The sequence below is a fragment of the Phalangium opilio genome, unplaced genomic scaffold, assembly GCF_054372755.1.
Source record: "Phalangium opilio isolate 3A_F unplaced genomic scaffold, DU_Popi_V2 ptg000089l_1, whole genome shotgun sequence".
Taxonomy (NCBI): Eukaryota; Metazoa; Arthropoda; class Arachnida; order Opiliones; family Phalangiidae; genus Phalangium; species Phalangium opilio.
Window position 1 is genome coordinate 8,036,421 of NW_028324194.1, and position 20,572 is coordinate 8,056,992.

Genomic DNA, 20,572 nt, shown 5'->3' on the forward strand with positions numbered 1-20,572 from the left:
CGATTAATCTTAGAGGCAAAGTCGCGGGGGTAAAACTCTGCTAAGCGCAGGCGTTTTGGATCCTGAGAGAGCGCAGAGACAGCAATGGATCAACCTCCCTTGTATGTCCGATACTTAGGGTTCCCACCCCCTTTTTTACGTCGAAAGGGTTTATTATGGTTATTGCAGAGTTAAAATCGACATATTTCTTACAGTCAGACATGCATGGTGTCACTACGTCTTCAAATAATGTTTGGTAGCGTACCTGTTTGCTGAGAAGAGGGCTGGGAGACTTGTTGCGGGTGGTTATAGGTGGTGGGTGGAGGTTTGCGGAGCCCCGGTTGGAATCGGAAGAGAGAAAGTTGGTTCGGGGCACGGAGAGACAAGCGGCCTGTCCCGAAGGGAGCCCGAACGATCTACGGTGGCTGGAAGTACGGGACAAATGCGGGGACACTTGCAAGGAACTGTCGCCATTCTAAACCGTCAAAGAAACGGGACAAGGATCCGAAGGGCATCGATCAATCAAAATAAAAAATAATAAAACTAATTTAAATTATATTTCTGGAATCTACTTTAATACATGCCAAATTAATCAAATTAATTTGATCAAACTCTAATTCTTAAAATAACAAAATGAGTCAGAAAAACAAACGTGGAAATATGTTTTTTCCGCGTACTTTTAGTTCTGTTACGTTTTCATATTTCTAGACTGTTTACCAAACCATTTATTGAACAATTCTACCACATTAATAACCCAAACTAATTTCAGTGTTAAAAACTGAAGTTAGTGAATACGGAATGCTTGTCTGGTGGTGCACCTGAACGTATGTATATTCGTCAGTAAACCTAAGCTTCACCAAAGTCATGCACGTTCGCGAAGATTTCTAAATTTCAGACAAGTTGCATAGTTTGATTACTAATATCAGGAGTTCATAATAACCGCCCTTCGGGAGGAACATAGATACCACTACAATCTACTGTAAAGTTGTATGTCCATCAACAGGCTAGTCCTTTCTATGCTCAACGACAAAATCTTGTTGTTCGCGATTTTTACCATCAGCTCTACGGCCAGTTTCGTACTCCCCCCCGAAGGGGGTTATTATGAACTCCAGCTAATATTTAATGCAAAAGTCAAATCATTGTCTAACCTAAGCCGATTATGTGAAGTCTAAATAAGAGAACTAACACCCTTGAATTTTACAAGCATAGAGAAGAGATAATTATAATCAAGAGCCTATCTGGCACTTGTACCTTTTGAAGTGGCAAGAGAGTGAAGAAATGCCTCGATTGCTCAATTTGGAACTCTGTATGTTTAACGGGGGACTTATATAATTGACATATGGTGCTAATGGAATCACGTCAACACACATTCTGACGTGACGAAGCAGCCACCGCAAACGTTTGGCTTTAACTTATTCATTTCTTGACCTATCTACGAAATACAACTACGATCTAGACATAGCCGCAAAGTTTTCGTTAAAACCCAAGCCAATTGAATTGGGTCTTCTGAAAGCAATCAACTTCAAGTGCTCTTTGTGTGTGGGGAGTTTCGGGTAAAGGAAGTCGAACCAAATCGATTACAAACAAGAGTAGTTCTCGAAAAAAAACTGAGTTTTGGTGGCGGCTAGGATAAAGAGCTTAAACCAATAAGATCGAAGTGGTAAGGAGCAAGCGAAAAAAAACCCGATCGGAAATCAAGATTCATTGACCACACGACCCGAGTGATTTAAGGGAACCCCGACCTTAAGAAGCGATGCAAGGTGACGTTGTTTTACGGGTATATCGAGAGACGATGTTAGTTGGTAGTGGATGTAAAGGAAACCCAGAGGTGGGTGAGACCTAGGTAACGGTGTCAGGTGACATGGTTTACTTACGGAGGACTTGTCGATGGAATCGATAGACGAGGCGCTGATGTTGAAGGCCATGAGGGGCGATAACTTGTTGTTGAGATCTCGGATGAAGGGTTCCAGTGTGGCGTTAGGAGAGCCTTGCGGGGTGGCCGCCGTGTGCGTGATGATGGGGGGAAAACACAGTGCCTCGTTGCCCCTCAACCGCCCTCCTCCCACCGCTTCAGTTCCGTTCTTGTCCGTCTTCGTTACGGCTACCAAGGGTGCTGGACGACATAGCATTAAGGTTTCTGAAAAAAAAAATAAACTAATTTATTAACTAAGAAATAAATAATTGTTTGAAAGCATTGCTTTAAATTCGAAATATGCCACATTGTTCCTCGTAACTAGTCATTGAAACAGGTTATTCAGACTAATACCACTAATTAGGTACTAACTTGTCTTTACTTTTCAATTAATGTTGGAAAGCTGAAGTTCAAAGGGTAAGACCCTTTTCTTTCACCAACCGCTGTACGTCATCAGAGATACCTTACCGAAATTCTTCAACTAATTCAAAAGCCATTGATAAAAGTCGGTTGCGGTAAACCAATACTTTACAAGCTAGCTCAAACGTTTTTATTAGAAGGTCAATTGGAACACAGTTGATGTCACCAAATTAGAGACATTGCAAATACTCATTAAATTTGTCTACCATCCCTTGTAGAACCAAATAATTTTTCCTGCATAACACCACCATGTAGGAAAAAGCACCTAGACTGGCGGAAAATGCCCCCCCTCTCCCCCTATATTGTACGCTCTTTTTTTACTTGACCACCATACGAAATTTCATTTCGTGTTAGAGCCGTTCTTTGGAATTGTCTGTGCATTTGTTAAAACTCGCTTACGAGAAACTGCTGAATTGTAAACCTAGCTCGATAACCAGGTTCGGAAATAAGAAAAATTTCTTATAGGACATGTGTCCAGCGACACCCCCTTTGACCGAAAAATTTATTGGAAATTTTACTTTTCACTGGCGTGTACATAAATAGTGTCGCATCTTAATAGTCAATCTGTCAAAACTTAGGAAATATTAATTGGTCAAATGTCCAGTGACCCCCTTAGTTTTTAAAAAGTTATGGGACATTTTAAAATTTTATTGCTCCATGTCCAGTGTTCTTTGCTTATTTCTGGCCCTGTTGATAACTTGTATGATATACTGTAGTATTACCTTTTTCGATGTTATCTTTAGGATCGTAGTCGTCTATGTCTTTATAGAAGGCAAGTTGTTGTTCGGTCGCGTAGGGGACGCCGTTTGAACTGTCATGGTACTTGGCATTTTGCTCATTCAATTCCTCAGACAGCCTCTCATCGCTCTTCTTCTTCTCACTATCCTGCGAGAATCCCTCGACCAAGATGGCCACCAACAAGTTGAACAAGACGTAATTGCCAAAGGTCATCAGCGCCACAAAATACAAGGCGGCCCAATGCGACGTTTTCTCCATTCCGTTAAACAGCACCACGTTCCAATCTTCTTGAGTTAAAATCTATCCACCCACGTTCCCCCAAAATCACGATTAGCTTAAAACACTAATTACGCTATCTTACAAATAGCGTCCATTAGAGAGGCGGAAAATGTCTCTCGTTCTTATTTTAAGACCCCAACTACTTATGGTTGGTTGAAGCCTTAGAATATAAGGGTCTACTAACAATCCAAGCATCGTATCAAACATCAAAATTTCCGCCCAACTCTAAAAGTACGTCCATCTACTGGCCTTTACAGACAATATAGCTTTAAGGCGAGGAAAGGGGAATAAACTTAACGTTTCCTGCCTTCCAGCTATATTGCCTTCAAGTCAGTGGACGATTTAATAAATTGTAGATGATTTGAAACCACTACCAGTGATTCGTGCAACAAAAAGGTTTCAAAAATTTGAAACATAAGTTTATGAATTGTATGTCCATAAGTCTACTAAGTGACTTAGCTGATAGCTTCTGGTTAGACAGACTTACGCTAAGTAACAAAGTGATTTACTTATGGACAAGTGTTTTAAAATTATGATAATAAGTAAGTTTCGAGTCTAAAAAGTCACGCAATTAGAATTTCAGAATGAGCCAGTTTCTTAAATGGATATTGGATTATACTGAAACTTATTAACTGCGTACGAACAATGACTCGAAAATTAATTAACAAGGAAGAGTCATCGTGTTTACGTCTTTCTTATTCGAAAAGCGAATTTCATATTTCAAAGTGGTCATATTTTAATATTTAATTCGAATTTGAAGACATAAATATATTTTGAACTCTCCCTTCTGGAAGATATTGGTGACACTAATTTCCTTATAAATCCAACATGCGATGATGTTAAAGGAAAACTAGACTATCAACGCGTTTATAAATTTGAATATAAACCGTTGATAGTCGTCGAGAAATTCATCGCGTTCTACAGACCAATTCGATGGAAAACGAACCAAATTTAGCAAACAGATTAAATTTTTTAGAGCGGAAAGCTTAATTAAAGTTCGCCAGAGATCTCCACCGAAAAGGTCTTTATTAAATCGCGAAGAATTTGACAAAATTTTATTTTTTGTTAAAGGCGCTTTTTCAATAAACAATTTGTTAATATTCCGCTTTCAACGTTTTTCGACTATGCACATTTTTTAGTGCAAGTAGAACGACGCGTACGTTTTCGTAACTGTGCAACGCGTATACTTTTGATTTAACCAAAAAGTAAATTTTGAGCCGGGATTGAAGTTACTATTGCCAAGTTCAAAGCGGAAGTTTACAAACGTTTGCTATTGAGAAGTCGCCCGAATAAATAATTTGAAATGAGGTGATAGCATGCATTCTAGCTTCCTATCGTTTAAAACGGCTACGATCTTGATCCGCTAATGATAAAAAGCAGCGCACTCTCGCGTTGGTAGAAGACGTTTATAGAAAAAAGCTAGAAATCGTGAGTTCTACATTGAAAAAAACGAGACCGCATGATCACTCGGTAATTACAATTTGTTCCCGGTGTTGTTATAAGGTTGGCACTCACACACTCGGTTTTTTTTTGGTTGGTTTGTGGTTTTGGGTGGTTGGGGCAAGGTTGGTCAGGGTTGGGCTTACCTGGAAGACAGTGACAGTCGCCCATAAGAAACTGTCGAAATTTTTTCTATCACAGAAACATTGTACTTCGGGATTGCGGTTGTCCTCGCACGAACACGCAGTCGTTTCGTCGGCCCGGGTGCAGAATTTGCCACCGAACAAATGCATGCCTAAACAGCTGCCGAATATACAGGGAATACCAAACAAGTTGCAGCGCCATCGTCTCATATACTAACAACTATCCACTCAGACTAATCCGCAACATCCAATTCGGCTAAACCTACGCCTAAGTACTTCAGCTTAACATGGCCGAGGGTACATACAACCGCTTCGTCAACTTTCGTTCGCGTACAAGTCAAATCTAATTTCGAAACGAAACCGGTCTGGTGTTATTCTTCTAAAACGCAGCCGTTCTGTTCCGAGCACAGTACATAACGTCAGTCTCAAAAATTTTCAAATGAAATTGATTGTCAAGGTGACAATGGGGGATTCAGACGACATTTATATATATAATACCTGAAGAGGTGATACAGTCAGCCGACTATAGCTTAACCCCATACCTGACTGCTTAATCGTGTAAAATGAAATTTTGTGACATTGTACAAATGCTAGTTTAAACATGTGTTCTCGTTATTTTTGAGAAAGCTGTTTCCTAAACAAATTTGACCTGAGTTGGAATAAGAATCATATAATTAATAAAGCTTTCCCTACAAAAGTGTACCAAGCCCGTGGCCTTTCTATTACAGGTTCCTCCACTTTACAACGCTTAGATTGGTGGTAGTCAGCCCCGTCTGCCACAGCTAACCGACAGCACCTTACTGTAAGAATTACTGTCAACCACAGCAAGTTCTGAATGCTGGTAACACCACGGAGGTAAACTCTTTTAAACAGAGGGAAAATAACTTGTTAACTCTACGCAGAAGTGGTTTGTTCTCAGGTAGCGGAAGAGTATCAAGAATTCAGATGGTGTTTGGTTCGTTGAGGATTTCTCCTTAGCTCAACCGTTCCTCATCAAAGAAACATAACCTAACCCAATCGAACAGTACAACTTTTCAAATAATGTAACTAAAAAGTTCCGCAATACCTTTAAAATAACAAATACCTATCCAGTATCAAATTTTTTAAGTTTCATTACGAAAATTTAAAGTACAATATTTTAGTTAATTTTCCATGTATGGCAAAAACATTTTAATGTTGAAAGCCAGTTTAAAATGTTAGAATGTTCAAATCCATTTTCTCAAATTTTCATTGTTTGTAAAAAAAAGGTGATCCAAATCTTGGACGCGCTAAGAAATAAGTATGAAAATACTGTTCTTCAAAACTGTTTTTCACCAAATGAGACATATTAAACTGTACTATCCAAGTTTTACGTTAACTTACTATCAAAGAATGAATTCTTACGTGCTCGAACTTCATTAAAAATTGGCTGCTAGAAGTCGGAATTTCATTAGGTAAATATTTACCTTTCAAATACCAAAACGTTGGCTGCCTACACATGGTGCCCCAACTATTTCAGATAATAGGTCAGTTTTAATGTGTACAGACTAAAACAATATCCACTCTGTCGCGAACAGAAACTACTCGAGTTTTAAAAGAATAACACCTTATTTCGATTCACTGGTGGTTCTTAGATGGTTCAATACCGCATCAATCGAACCAATAAGAAAAGGATACGTAGCGAAGGGGGGCGGGGCTTCAAATTGTTTCGCGTATCCCATTTTATTCCGTCAAGTCAGTCACACTCCAGGGAAAGTGTTAGACTACAATGCGTGAACGGGGGATGTATAAGTGTGCCATCCCCCTTGGCTACGGTTCGTGGAAGAGGGCAAGGAATGACGTGGGTTATTGGGAAGTTACTACGAAGCCCGTTAAACGTTCTTTGTCTGGTGGGTTAAAAACAAATGTGCATGAAAAAGCGGCTACGAAATGAAATTAAAATAAGTACAAGAAAAGCGTGAAGCCGGCGAAGCTAAAATCAACATGCGGTTCTAACAAAAATATTCATAATCGTGGAAATGGAGAGCCAAGAAAGCAGCATTTATTTGACTGAGTGGGTCGGGTCAGATCGCGATGCCCGCGCACTGGACTTAATTTCATTCGAAAGATTGTTTTAGTCATTGGTGTCAAGGCGGCACTACTTCCAAAATGATCTAGTCTATAAGAACGTAAATGATATATACATTTGTTTTAGCGATTACGTACCATTGTACGCCATATTAGGAACATCTAGGGCTGCTCACGTTCGAGCCCCTTCACACACATCCCTTATAAGACCCGAGATAGGTTTCCATGCGCTGATACGTTTTATTTTGTTCAGGGTCATTTTAAACTCGCCAATATCGGGTTTATACATGAGAGAACAGGGAATATCCTGAGATCTTTGAGGAGGTTTGTTTGTTTCTATAGCGCAGAAAAGTTTAAGGGCGTTTGTAGCCGTTTAAAAATTTGAAGTATGCTTTTCAACGCTAGACATCAGTTGGTGCAGTCACCTATCGGGGGAATTATATTTCTAGTAGCTTTAATCAGGTAATGCCTGAAGTTTGTGCCCAACCAAAGACAATGGTACTATGAGTAAATTTTATGTCCATACAAGGAAAGGGGCGTTAGTGATGGTGCTATGGACTATGTCACTCCTGAAACAACTTTGCTCCTCGTAGCCGAGATCAAGGTACTGAAGTCCCATTCTTCTATCAAATTGCAATCTTAAATGGGTTCCTGGTTTTTGCACGAATACATTTAAATAGACCATTTCGATGTAATTATGAGGGAAAGACGCGGGGTAAAACGCTGCCTTTCATACCGCTTTTAGGCACCTGCGCATTGGTCATTTTGTATCATGAAAGTGCACAGAGACGCAATGTTATCAACCACCTTGTATGTCCCGATACTGAGGGTTGTCTACCCCCCTTTTTCACGTCGAAAAGGTCCATTACCAAAGAAGAATATAAGTAACGAAAACGTGTTTATTTCCCGGTGTAGCGGCAGCAACGTTTTTAAAACTTGTACATTAAATATAGCCAATAATGTAATTTGTAAATATTTCTAGACATAAGAGGTTACAAAACACTAATTCTTCCTTGGTTTAAAGCATTCTCTATTGGTAAGACCCTAAGACCCAAGATTTATCATTCATAGATATAAATTCTTCAAGAACCGCTTTCTCGTTGTCACTTCACTATTACACGCTAAACCGTGGATGCCTTTATTGACAAATGTTCCTATTATGGCGCTTTCCAATTACGAGAAACAAAATGCTAGCTCATTAGATAAGCCGCTTAAACCTGTTTCATTTACTCTTTTCGGGGAACTGCCACGAAGTCAATTTCGTAAATCAAACCTCAGTGGCGTTCAATTACGAAAATGGAGCAGCAAAAATTGGTCTGGTCAAACTATAATTGAATTAAATAAGCTCTAGTTTTGATTCTAATCACATCGTAAGATTTTTTTTTAAATCAGATAAATTGATAAAATATCCATTCAAAAAACTTTGGTTGTACCAATGTTAACCTAAGTCGGATCACAACATCATTTTCGTTTGGGTTTGAAAAAGGCTTAAGGGTTCTTGAGCTTCTTTTTGACCTTTTGAGGTTATCATGCCAATTGGCACATACGATTTCAATTATTACGACAATTTGAAATAGAATATTTCTTTTCTAATTTTCGTCCTGGCATGCGAGCACATTGGTGCTTTGGGTCCATATTCTGCTCAATGCTAAAATGAGTAATTTTAACATTGAGCCGAAACTGACGACCCGTTTTTATTTGATAACGTCTTGCATACTCGTGCGCGCCACTACTAGTGTGTAGTCGTGTATAATCTACTCTACTTCGCATAAAACCAGCTGATGTCGTTGATTCAGTTCAATTTTTAGCCTTCTAGGAATTAACTAAAAACCTTAGTCGACCACTGTAGAGCTTCATCTTAAGCCCAATAAGAAATATTTCGAAGCTGGATTCTCACTACAACCAACATAAAATGGAAACTCGTTGATTGTTTCGCGTCGACTACAGAATCTGTCTTCTACTAATAATGCCTTTTCCATTATAAGGACGTATATTTCAGATTTTCATCTGAGTGTGAATCCTGATTAACAACGACCCCTTGTGCCATAAAGGACACCGAAACCGCGTCCCCGGGTATCTTGCTATAGTTCTCGTGTAGCGAAACCACCCTGTACAAGGGCTTTAATACGTTTAAGTTATAATTGGAACGTTTGAACTGAATCAAGGCCACCACAATGAAATTCGTTCTACAGTGCTTTACCACTCTCTCGCAACCAAATGTAAATGGTAAATTGACTTCAGATTTCGTATTCTGTACGGTTCTTTCAATTTAAAATTTCAATTTAATTTACAAACTTTGTTTTAGGTTTGCATTTAAGAGCACTAGGCCTAAGTCATCTTGTGACGTATGACAGAGTGGCACGCTGGTGATTGTTTCGCGAATTCCAAGTTCGTACTTCGAACAACAAATTCATTGGACAGCCAAGCTTGAAATTTGCGAAAGAAATCTCTTCAGTTCAGTACGTGGTCGGGTTCGCCTTGAATCATTTCAAATCACCCCTAATGATATGAACCAGGTTGAACCAGGAATTTTTCACGAACAAAGATTAGATTAAGGACTGAAAACATCCAACTTTTATCAGGTGTAGTTAGACTACATTCTTTTGGAAACGTGAATGCATTCATGGTTCAAACAATGGAATAAAATTTCGTACACATTTTGAACTGCAAATCTGCAATGAGTTCTAATAGATGATAAAGCTCTTTATTTTCGCGTCGAGATAGGACAAGCGGTTATAAAATCTGTTATCTGATTGGTTCTTTATAATGGATTTATTAAAGATATTACTGGGAATAACTGTCCGGTGCCAAACCTGTTTGGAAAAACTGAAATTATCCTGTCCAAGAGAGCATGGAAGCGGACAAGATCGTAACCGTAAAAATAAGAGTTGTAATTAAGGGACAAAGCACAAGTAACGTCATAACAATAAATATGACACTTTTGAGGACCATAATGTTGATTTTTTTAAGAAATTAAGGTTTGTTCTAGAAAAGAAGTTTTCACATCTGAAACTCCTCGGTGTTTTAAACTCATTGGCTATGCCTCACTCACCAGGAGTTGATTGCTTCAAAGAAAGCTATTATTCGTCAGCTGGGAGCGAAAAGGATTTTGTTGGAAACACACCTTAATTTTTAAAAGTATTCCCTTAGTGTTATACATATTGTTATTGGGTTACTTATGGTTAAAGTTAAAAGAAAGGATTGTTAATTATTAAAAATTGATGAGTTGTCTTAAGTGATTGTTATTTCTGAGAGTGAGGAAGAGATAGAGATAGGGTTGCTATGTGTTTTGGACGATGTCCTGACCTGAAAGACGGTGACCAAGGCCCAGAGGAGGGAGTCAAAGTTCTTGCGATCGCATTGGGTTTCCGTGTCCTCCTCGGACTTCTGGCAAAATTTGCACCCAAACAGATTCATCCCCAGGATACTGCGAAAATACAGACGCACACCAACGTGCCCCCCGAAAAACAGGGTACATGGGTGCCCTATTAGAATCATCGAACATCTTTGTGGTAAGATATCTTTTTCTAGTTTTTAACGTGTCAGAACCATTGAAGGAGCCCCTAAATTGCGACCGATAGATTTTTTTAAACCATCAACAATGGCGTCAGTTAAGTAGTGAACTGAACTGAACTGAGGCCTATGCCGAGGGTGAAATTGGCCTATTTGAATAACTGTTAAACCATAAATAACATAACTAATCATAAGTGTGCAATCTTGAAAAACGGATGCTGAAATAAATATTCGTTCACCTTTCTAAAAATTTAATTAGAAAATCAACTAAATAATAAATACTACGTAAATTGAGATTTACTAACACGGAGCCTGTGGTGTGGAGCTTAACCCATATACTTTAGTTAACCGACAGCGCGCAATACTAACTGTCCTAGCGTCTCTTTTGTTTGAAGTGTAATTTCTGGTTGATATATTGCTGCTAACGTAACGTTTTGGAAGTGTTTCATGGTAGTCAAATTAAAGAGCGTATTAAACTAAGACGTGGTATTATTGGGATATATCTATTACATTGTAGGCGGGGCGACGTTAATGGGCGGGGGTTAATTAAGTAGATAGAGTCGTTTAAAAGTATAGCCTGCTGGCAGCCAAATGTAAAAAGCACAAATAAACGGAAAAAGATAGACAGGGGTTTAATAATGAATAGAGAGAAGAACACTAGTGCATCAAAGAAGAGTGTGCTGGGATTAATTCCTTCCTTAACCAATTAGATCAAATTTCAAATCGGCCCAGCCAATCAGAAAACGTCTGCAAAGAATATATTTATAGCTTCTGCCCAATTAAAAAAATAATGTCAAAGGCAAATCGCTGAACCGAATTCGCGCCTGCGTACCTCTATGGAAAAAGGACTTCGTAGTCTAAAAGATTATTAGCAAATTCTTTCAAATCGGATATCTACTCTACAAAAAGGTATGCTTAACTTCTTCGCGAATTCTAAATTGGTTATTAGGATAATGAATTCAATATAGCAGCCGAGTCGCGACTGAAATTGAATTGCGGAAAAAATATGGTGAAGTCAGACTCGGCTTAGGGAATTCATCATCCTTTGTACAATAATGGGGAGGTAGCGTTAATATCCATTCCCGAGTTGGAAAGGTTGAGGAACAATGAAGGCAATAAACGAACGGCCTTTTTCTAAATATAAAAGGAAAAATATTTAAAAAATAAATAAATGATATCCTATTGCAAAATAATTAGTAATAAAAGCGAGGACTACTGCAAAACTATTGGTTTAGTGACGTCTGCTAAATCGAACCTCTCTCAGCATGTGAGAATTCAAAAACAGGTAGGGGTAAGCGGTCCGATTTAGCCTATGATACTAAAACAATGGCGGCGTAGTAGTCCTCGTTTTTAAGACTAATTAAATGCTAATTATTTTGTATTAAGATATCATTTATTATTTTATCCCTTTTATATTTAGAAAAAGGCCGTTCTTTTAAGGTATAATGTTACGTTACCTGAACTTTTGATTTAATTTTTCAAAGTGGGGACACAATTTTTGCTCGATTATAATTATATCCATGCAAAATTTTTAGATTCTAGAGAGATAAGCGTACATTATAAACAATTTTTCAATTTGGGTTTACTCTACACGATAATTTATACGTGATACTGAATGTACGATTTTTATAGCCTGTGTTAAACCAGGTCAATAGACAATAGACCTTAATATAGAACTTAATTCTAGGTCAATGTTGACTTAAAACATCTATGTGGAATACACATTTTCTGGATACCTTTTTGAACCTTATTCACGCTTTTGACTCGAAATTGATAAGTTGATCCGATAATCTCAACACGACACAGTTTTCATATCTAAAGACTAGGACAAACTCTATGTCTCGAACTTGGCGAATGGACATTAACGCTATGGCTTTAACCACTTGGGAAATAGTTTCGATGGATTGGTACGCGCTGAGTTTCCGTTTAAATAGACCGCGTTGTCGTGACTTACCTGAATATAAAAATAAAAAGAATGAGTAAGGCGAAAAAGACGGCGACGTTGTCGATGGTGCGTAACATGATGACTAGTTGACGCCGGAGAGCCGGCATGAATCGAACCAGTTTCAAAATACGCAGCAGACGAAACGTTCGCAACACAGATAGACCACTACCACTACTCTGGAACAATTCTACCACACTAGATAAGAAAAAGAACGTAAATTCAAATTATAAACACGTTCCATTGACCATGTAGGTCTAGAAAGCCTTTTTTTTTCACAACCTCCGAACTATGTAGTACCAAGTTCGTAAGATATTTTCCATAAGTTTGTCACTGGTTGCTGAGAGCTTGTCATGAAGTGACGTAGGTCATAAATTCTGGGTAAAGCGACGTCTGGTGAGGCGCTTTCAAAGGCTTAGTACAGACTAAATAGGAAGCTGGAAGTCCTGCAAAATTAACCACCGAGTGTATAGGACTTCAATTCTAGCTTGTCGTTCTCGAACAAGCTCTCAGCAAGTCTCTAGCATTACGAAGTATAGGAGGTGTTATACTTATGGATCATATCTTATAAACTTATGGTAGTACTTGTGCCTGGGTTAAATTAGATACATTTTATAAATGTAATTTTTGATTTAGAGGATCGGTTAGAATGAAAAGAAATGAATTTCTGTGGCCATTTTGTTAACACTGTCGATTCAAAAATATTCCCCGCTATGCACGAGCAAAGGGATATTGGTTATAGTCGCTTTAATAAAAGTTAGAAGTTCGCATGGGAAATAGAACGTTAATTTGGTACCCTCGTTTTCCAAAATTTTAAAAATTTAAAACCGCTGTTTAAAAGTAGGGAGGAACAGAGACATCACACACTCTTTTCGGTTCGAACGCTATAACCGCAATATTATGCAAGGTTACCTTATTCTAAATTTATAGGTTCGCAAGTATGAAAAAAAAACTATCGTATATTCCGATTTTACAAACCCATAAATGTCCAATAATTTCAATAAACTTCAAAAATTTGATGACTTCAACGCAAAAATTGCAAAGTATAGCCATAAATATACTATGGAGACTATAATTATACGTCGGCGTTGCACTTTTTTACCGATTGCGTTGTAATGACTGGTGAAACGTCGTATTTTATATTTTGAATATATAGGATATTGGGACCACGTGAGCTTAAATGGCGGGATATTTGTGGGTTGGCGGGAAACGGAAAGGGAACACCAATCATTCCGCGGACAGGCGAACTTCCGTCGGCCATCGATCAAGGCTTCAGCCGCGCATTCAAAGGGTTTCCCCGCGTTTCCGCCCATACATAAACTAAGTCTATAGTACATTGAATGGCATTAACTCTAGACTACGCTAACAGAAAATAAAATAATACGCCAAATATTTCAATATGTGTCAAGATGGCGAAGTACATTTGCTATTCTGCCTGTTTTGAATCTTGACCTTTGACATCGCGGTGTTCATCATGGCATTGAGCCTAACATTATTATTAATAACTTAAAATGAATGGCCCAGAAAGAATTCTACTCAAAATCGCCCATTGGACCAAAAGTATATAGATGAAAAACAAAAAGTACACTTCATTAACAATTGCCTGCCTTTGGCTGTAGTCAACATGTAAACTGAGAAGCAAACTACCCACCGCTCAAACGCCTTCAGGAACTAACCAATCAGGGAAGAGTATCTTGACGTCATAGGTTTATAGAAAGTAGTACAAGATGCTGGCGATCCAAACGTTAATTTTTGGTATTAGAGCTAGCATCTGCTACTTTATGAGCCTACTCACAGCTTGTTCCCTGTGCCACGTTCAGGGAGGTAATCACGACACTATTCTGGGATAAAGTAGGGCTTCTGATATTACACGGCGCGAGCAAGTCTCAACGAAATGGACTTTTTGTTTTTATATTCATATACTTTTGATAAGACCTGCATTCTTGGATAAATTCTTTACCTTACTCTTAAAGTTGAAAACCCATCTTAAGTATCAGTACTTGCCTAAGAATGACTATGACGCCGTCGAAGACGTTAAATCCACTGCTAATGTAAGCGTAGAATCCTTCAGCCAGAATTTTTAGGGCCATTTCTAAGGCGAAAATTGCAGTGAAAATTAAATTGCTGATTTCCACAGCTAACGTAAGCTCTTCGGGCTACCAAAGAAAAATGATATCAATTAAAAAAATGTTTGAAACGTGGAAGCAAATTCACATTACAAATAACAAATAACAGAAAGTAATCAGGCAGCATTTGGGAAACATTGCCCTACACTTTTTACTGCCCTACTTTCTCACCTTGGGGTGAAGTTTCAAATGTCGGGTTTCCTTACCTGGTTATGGTATTCTATTCCCATACTGAGCGTATTGACGAGGATGGCCAATAGTATGCTTCTCTGGAAGTAGGGATGGTCAACGAAGACCTTTAGCTTGGTCTGATTCCTCTCGTAGATGACGAAACATCCCCTCTTCTCCGCGCGTCCTTCGTCGTCCAACTCCGAGCAATAGTCCGACTCGGACCAATACTCCTCCGCCCCGGAATGGTTCAAATCTTTCTCGTTCTCCGGATAATAAAACAGCAGTTGCGGCGCCGAACAATGTTTCTCGTCTATTTACAGAACGTGGATTTTGAAAAATGTTACCTTCTATTTTTTTTCTTGATTGGGGTTAAATGGATTTTATGGTCTGTCTTAACACTTAATTTTCTTTTTAAAAAATAGACGAATTCAGGTCGCACAGTTTTTCAACCAGCGCTGCCTGAATTTAGCTTTGAAATCTGATATCTCAACAATAATCCACGTTAAAGGTCTCTGCAGGCGTTTATCATATTTCTATGTTCGTGCCAGGGTAAATTGTGTTTCACAATGACCAATTGGTGCTTTCAAACTTTAGATCCATTAATTGCTGTAGAACAGTAGTTATTTTTCCGAAATTGCAACGTTTAAAGGGACTCTTCAGACCGTGGGACAAACGACGATCTTCCTCATAGCTTTGCATAGCGGTGTGAAAAGGAAAAGTGTCGGTCAGTCCCTTTAAGGGCTTCAATTTCAAGTATGATTTCAAAGAGACGTAATTTTAAAAACTCCCCAATTATACTAATTTTAGGAAAGAAAATTCATCGGGGGACGCTATTGCGTCTTCATTGTGTCAGAACTATCAACATATAGGTAGTCTTTGTTTTAACTCTGTTGTCTATTGCCATACGGGCATTTTGGAATGTTATTACCTTTAAATTACTTATAATACACGCGAAAATTTAAGTACTTACTTTTGTTCAAGGATGAGTAGAACCTTTGCATGGCAAAACTGCTGGCAAAGCTCGCGGCTAAGGCTGCACCTTGCGCTCCACTCAGGGCCAGTAGCTCGGCGCACGTCAAGTTGGATGTTCGTCGACTGCTACCACTCGATGGCTGCTTGGCCTTCAATAGTTTAGGGGAAGACGGGGCGGGCGGTTGAGATGGTTGGGAGACGGGCTTAGACACCGATAACACTAAGGGACCCGTACCTCCACCAACGCGGCCATCTTTATCATCTGAAAGTAAACGACATTTAAGTATCCGTTCATAGAAATATATGTTACTCAAAATGTGTCATCAAGAATTATACAGTATGTTTGCAAGTTAGAAAATTGGCTACTAAAACAAAAGATCACGAAAGTGAATGGTAATATTTCTTTGAAGGATATGTAAAGAAGGAATCGGCTTATGGGTAAAAATGATTTGAAATACGTCATACGCACGAGACTGAGGAAAGGCGCGGTTTTAGGAAACTTAATAGTTTTCTTTGTGAAACTAGAACTCCGGAGAATTGGCGCTGCTAGCTAGCGAAAAACAATGGCTAGGTATCTTCTCCCACTCCATGTGGAGTCTTTGTATTAGAAGAGTCTTACTATTCTTTCGTAGCTTGTTGGACAACAGCTGCGTGTTCTTGCGTCTCCGTCCCCAATCCAACCCTAAACACCACTTTTATACGTTCCTGAGACTCAATTTCTGACTCAGTTAAAATATGTCAATAAAAGGAACATGTCTGGCTGACTAACTGATAAACAATCCCCAAATAGTTTCTTCAATTAATCTCATTTTAGTACCGTTGTTAGTCTATATTCTATAGTATTTCTTTGGTAAAAAGGACCCAAAAATAATTCTCACCTTGACCTTCCATGTTAATAGTGCATTCTTTGCCTCCATTTCCTTCTTCAGTGTTGGTGTTCAGGTCCTTGTTGGAGGCGCGTTTGTTCCCTGCGCGAGTAAACTTGAGCACATTCGGTCGTCGAGGGGAAGCCAAAGGGTCGATGTCCGAGACTTCCGGGCTGGCACACGGCGCGTACAAATCCTCGCACGAATCAGCCTGAACGTATTCATCCGCCATCGCGCCAACACCATTCACACCGCGTGCACTATTGAGAGACGACGCGATGACCGCTCGCGTTATGTCGTCCGATGCGTCAGATGTCCTTTTCGCGTCATCACCCGATGGTAACTCCTCCTCAATCACCGCCACACTTTCACTCACAGACGTCCTGGGAACAAATTAACATCGCGTCAGCCTGCACTTATAAACTAAATCACTGACATAAGAGACGAAAAGCTCCGAAAAATATACTATACTGATTACAGTTAAGGCATGAATTTGACCTTGAAATACCGGTAGAAAGAAAATTTTACCCATTCACTAGATTTCTTATGCAGAATCGTATTCACTGTACAATTCATAATGAAATTGATTGTAATGTGTACTTTGTAAGTCTTGTGGCCCCGCCAGGAATTTAATACGCTTAGGCCTAATATTTAAGGCACCTTCCCCAAGATCCCTAGGCCAACCCTGTCATAAAGGTTAAGCATCATAAGGGTGGGAGTAGTGTGGTATGCGCCTAAAGCTCCGTTTGCCTATCTGAAAAACTGTACCATATACACGGGTATTCATGCCAATGAAACTCCGCCTTTACTACAGACAATATAAAGGATTAGGCCAGGCAGATATTTCGGGTCTCTTACGTCAATGATTTACTCTTATAAGTTTTGGTTGTACGTGCAGGCGTACCTGTTATCGTTGTTGTTGCCGAGGGTGTCGGTGTTATCCGCGGAAGGTCGGTTGGGTTGGGGCCCGACTTCGGGTTGCGGAGTTCTTTTGAGGGAACTCTGTCCGGGTTGCCAAGGAGGCTTGTGTCGTTTGCGTCGCAGCGTGATGGATTTTGGTTGTTCGTCCTTTCTTTTCTTACGCCAGTGTTGGCGGCACCACAAGACCGTTCTTCGCTTCGCGTGGCGGCACAAATGCGCGATATACTTAATAGTTTGGTTGTAGCAACCCGTTGGTTCCGAACCCACGTTGCTCCCGATGGTGCTGTTTGAACTGTCCGCCCGCTCGAGACGCATGCGCTCCATCTCGCGTTTCTTCGTCTCCGAGAACTGAGTCGCGATGACGACCAAGCACAAGTTGATCATAAAAAATGATCCTATCTAAGAATCCCCAAAAATACAATAAACATAATTACTCGGCACGTAACAAAATAGTAACTTAAAACTAACTCTGGAGGGTTGCGTAAGAATCGTCTCCCATTTTTCAAGATGAGCCAATTTAAAGTATATATTCCCATTTTATATTTATACTTAATTTTTACATTTTGATCAGTTCTTTAGACCTTACAAAACCCTGCCAAGACTTAATAACTATAGTTAAAAGTATAGTTTACCACAATAAGTAAAACAAAATATATCCAGTCCCAAAAGGAGTGAGCATCTTGAATATAATACATGATATCCGTCCATCCCTCTAAACTAATTACCTGAGAAATAAGGTTAAAATCAATTAGTAGTAACAAAGGGGGACAATAGAATAAGGATGACACTCTGTACACTCTTAATACTTCAGCTATACATGATTCTTCCCAGGCTGACCCTTTTTGTTCGTTTCCCCGCTCATCAAACTTCAGGTGAGCATCGCACCGTGCTAGGGTGAATTCTATAACGGTTTCATACTGAATCCTCAGCAATCAACCCACAAACCTCCCTCTTGACGTGGGACAAAAATCAAGAAGCGCATGCGCCTTGGCAAATACTTAAGCGCTAATAGAGTAATGATGAGGGAAATATTTATCGCGTATGTGATTCGGTTTAGTAGCCTTGCTCTAAATGATGGGAATGATGTTGGAAAGAATCATGTTACAATTACCCCACTTAGTGCTACAATTCTCTCGAAGACAACTATTATATGTTTCTGCTAATACTCCAGAATCCCCGTTTTAACATGATTTCTAGGAGTTGCACTGCCAAGCAACTTGAAGTGTTGTTAAAGCCTAGTACATCTCCGTGCTCACAGTGGAAGTGGGAAACTTACTAGAAAGATGGCGACCCAAGCGAGACCGATATTGTCGAAGGAAATGGCTCCTTGGAAAGGGTTGCGGTCGCCCGCTTTACAATGAACGTAATACTGATTCCAATTGACACAAGAGTTGTTGTTGGGCTCGAAGCTGATGTTGGGCCTGGCCGGCAACGTACACGTTACACCTTTCACCACCAAAGGGGGAAGATTATGACAACGGTGCAGCCCGTTGTCCTTATCCAGGCTGCAAATGTAATCCCTCTCCGCATCCGTGCTGTGATAGTAACTTGATACCGGACTGGAAGAAATTCAATTTGTTTCATTTGTTAAAGTGACAGTTCTTGATATTGACGCAAAATCAGAATAATAATAACATCGAGAATTTGTTAATTATTTCGATTAATACAACATCGATGTTAATTTGAAGGTACTCAAATTGTAGTCTTAGCCGATATCTTCGAGAAATCGAAAAGTGTCAAACATCTGAACCTTTCGCAAAAAATCTTAAGTTTCTATTTGTCCATACGTTGACGCTACGAGTTAATTAGTGAGAGCTCTTTGTTGGGTAATTGGCCTTAAACATTGAGTAAGGCAGCACTACGAGATGTAACATAACATAGAACATTTATTAACTTACGATGATATCGACTAGGACTATATACAATTTCTCTACCAAAAAAAAAATCCAGAATTTGAAAATCACTGTTATCTCGCGATAACAGAAGTCTATGTAGAAAAGGAAAAGTTGGTTAAGTTTTTGTGTGCTTTTACTATAGGCTTGATAGCGTTTAAGAAAGGTTTTTTGAAGTAAATGGGAAGACACACAAAAAATACCAATTCAGCTGAGAGAAGCTATGTACCTCACCCGATGCCTACAAACAACAGTCTCTGTATAAATATCGTTGACATTGATTCAACTGAAACTCTCTTTTCTGAATTGGTACTTTCTCGTAATTACTATGCCTTCCTGGTAATAGTGCTAACGACAGTGACTTGGAATGGGTTGATGAAAGTGAATCAGTGAAACTCATGGAAATTTCATGTCGAAATATTAATAAAAACCACCTTGTTAAATCTATGAAAGAACACAGAAATTTTCTGACAATCATGTCTACAAACCATTAACACAAAGATGCAAGTTTATAGAGACACTTTACGATAAGTTTCAATTGGACAACAATTTCTCTATGAAAACACATCTACTTGGTATGAAAGATCAGTCACCAATGATGATTTTCAGTTAATGCAGTTGACTGAAAGAATTTCTTCGAAAGTCATGCCAAGGTATTAAGTATCTGACCTTCTATGGGTAACCGGTAACTGAAAGGTCACAGTTCAATTATGGGGTACAAAGGTACACCAGGATGTCACTATCGGCAATTACCTAGTTTCTCAAAACCCTATTAAAGGGATACTAAAATGCTCCGACAATTATTTTTGTTATAGACTTTATTAAGAACCAAAGTAAACGCTGAGAACAATCAACTGATGTTAGAATAGACTAAAGGGTATTTTCACCCGGTGTGATAATATTCTGAAGGGTATTTTCACCCGGTGTGATAATATTCTAAAGGGTATTTTCACCCGGTGTGAGAATATTCTGAAGGGTATTTTCACCCGGTGTGAGAATATTCTGAAGGGTATTTTCACCCGGAATGAGAACATTCTGAAGGGTATTTTCACCCGGTATGAGAACATTCTGAAGGGTACTTTCACCCGGTGTGAGAAAATTCTAAAGGGTATTTTCACCCGGAATGAGAATATTCTGAAGGGCATTTTCACCCGGAATGAGAATATTCTAAAGGGCATTTTCACCCGGTGTGAGAATATTCTAAAGGGCATT

At 39.2% G+C, this 20,572-nt stretch overlaps 1 protein-coding gene across 4 annotated transcripts in view; it reads right to left on the reverse strand.

Moving 5' to 3' along the window:
* Positions 1–20,572, reverse strand: part of LOC149647356 (voltage-dependent T-type calcium channel subunit alpha-1G-like) — a 180,435-nt gene that overhangs the window by 25,988 nt on the left and 133,875 nt on the right. For 2 of the 4 annotated variants that reach the window (XM_089850213.1, XM_089850211.1), the window contains exons 5-16: positions 18,745–19,027; positions 18,101–18,193; positions 17,452–17,867; positions 16,560–16,930; positions 15,680–15,943; positions 14,745–15,019; positions 14,417–14,568; positions 12,425–12,610; positions 4,915–5,071; positions 3,034–3,349; positions 1,854–2,116; positions 245–454 (exon numbers count right to left, since the gene is read on the reverse strand). In XM_089850213.1, the coding sequence (XP_089706339.1) occupies positions 245–454; positions 1,854–2,116; positions 3,034–3,349; positions 4,915–5,071; positions 12,425–12,610; positions 14,417–14,568; positions 14,745–15,019; positions 15,680–15,943; positions 16,560–16,930; positions 17,452–17,867; positions 18,101–18,193; positions 18,745–19,027 (2,986 nt within the window). Of the gene's footprint in view, positions 1–244; positions 455–1,853; positions 2,117–3,033; positions 3,350–4,914; positions 5,072–10,263; positions 10,385–12,424; positions 12,611–14,416; positions 14,569–14,744; positions 15,020–15,679; positions 15,944–16,559; positions 16,931–17,451; positions 17,868–18,100; positions 18,194–18,744; positions 19,028–20,572 lie in introns of all 4 variants that reach the window. The other 2 variants (XM_089850212.1, XM_089850214.1) reach the window with 2 other exon arrangements.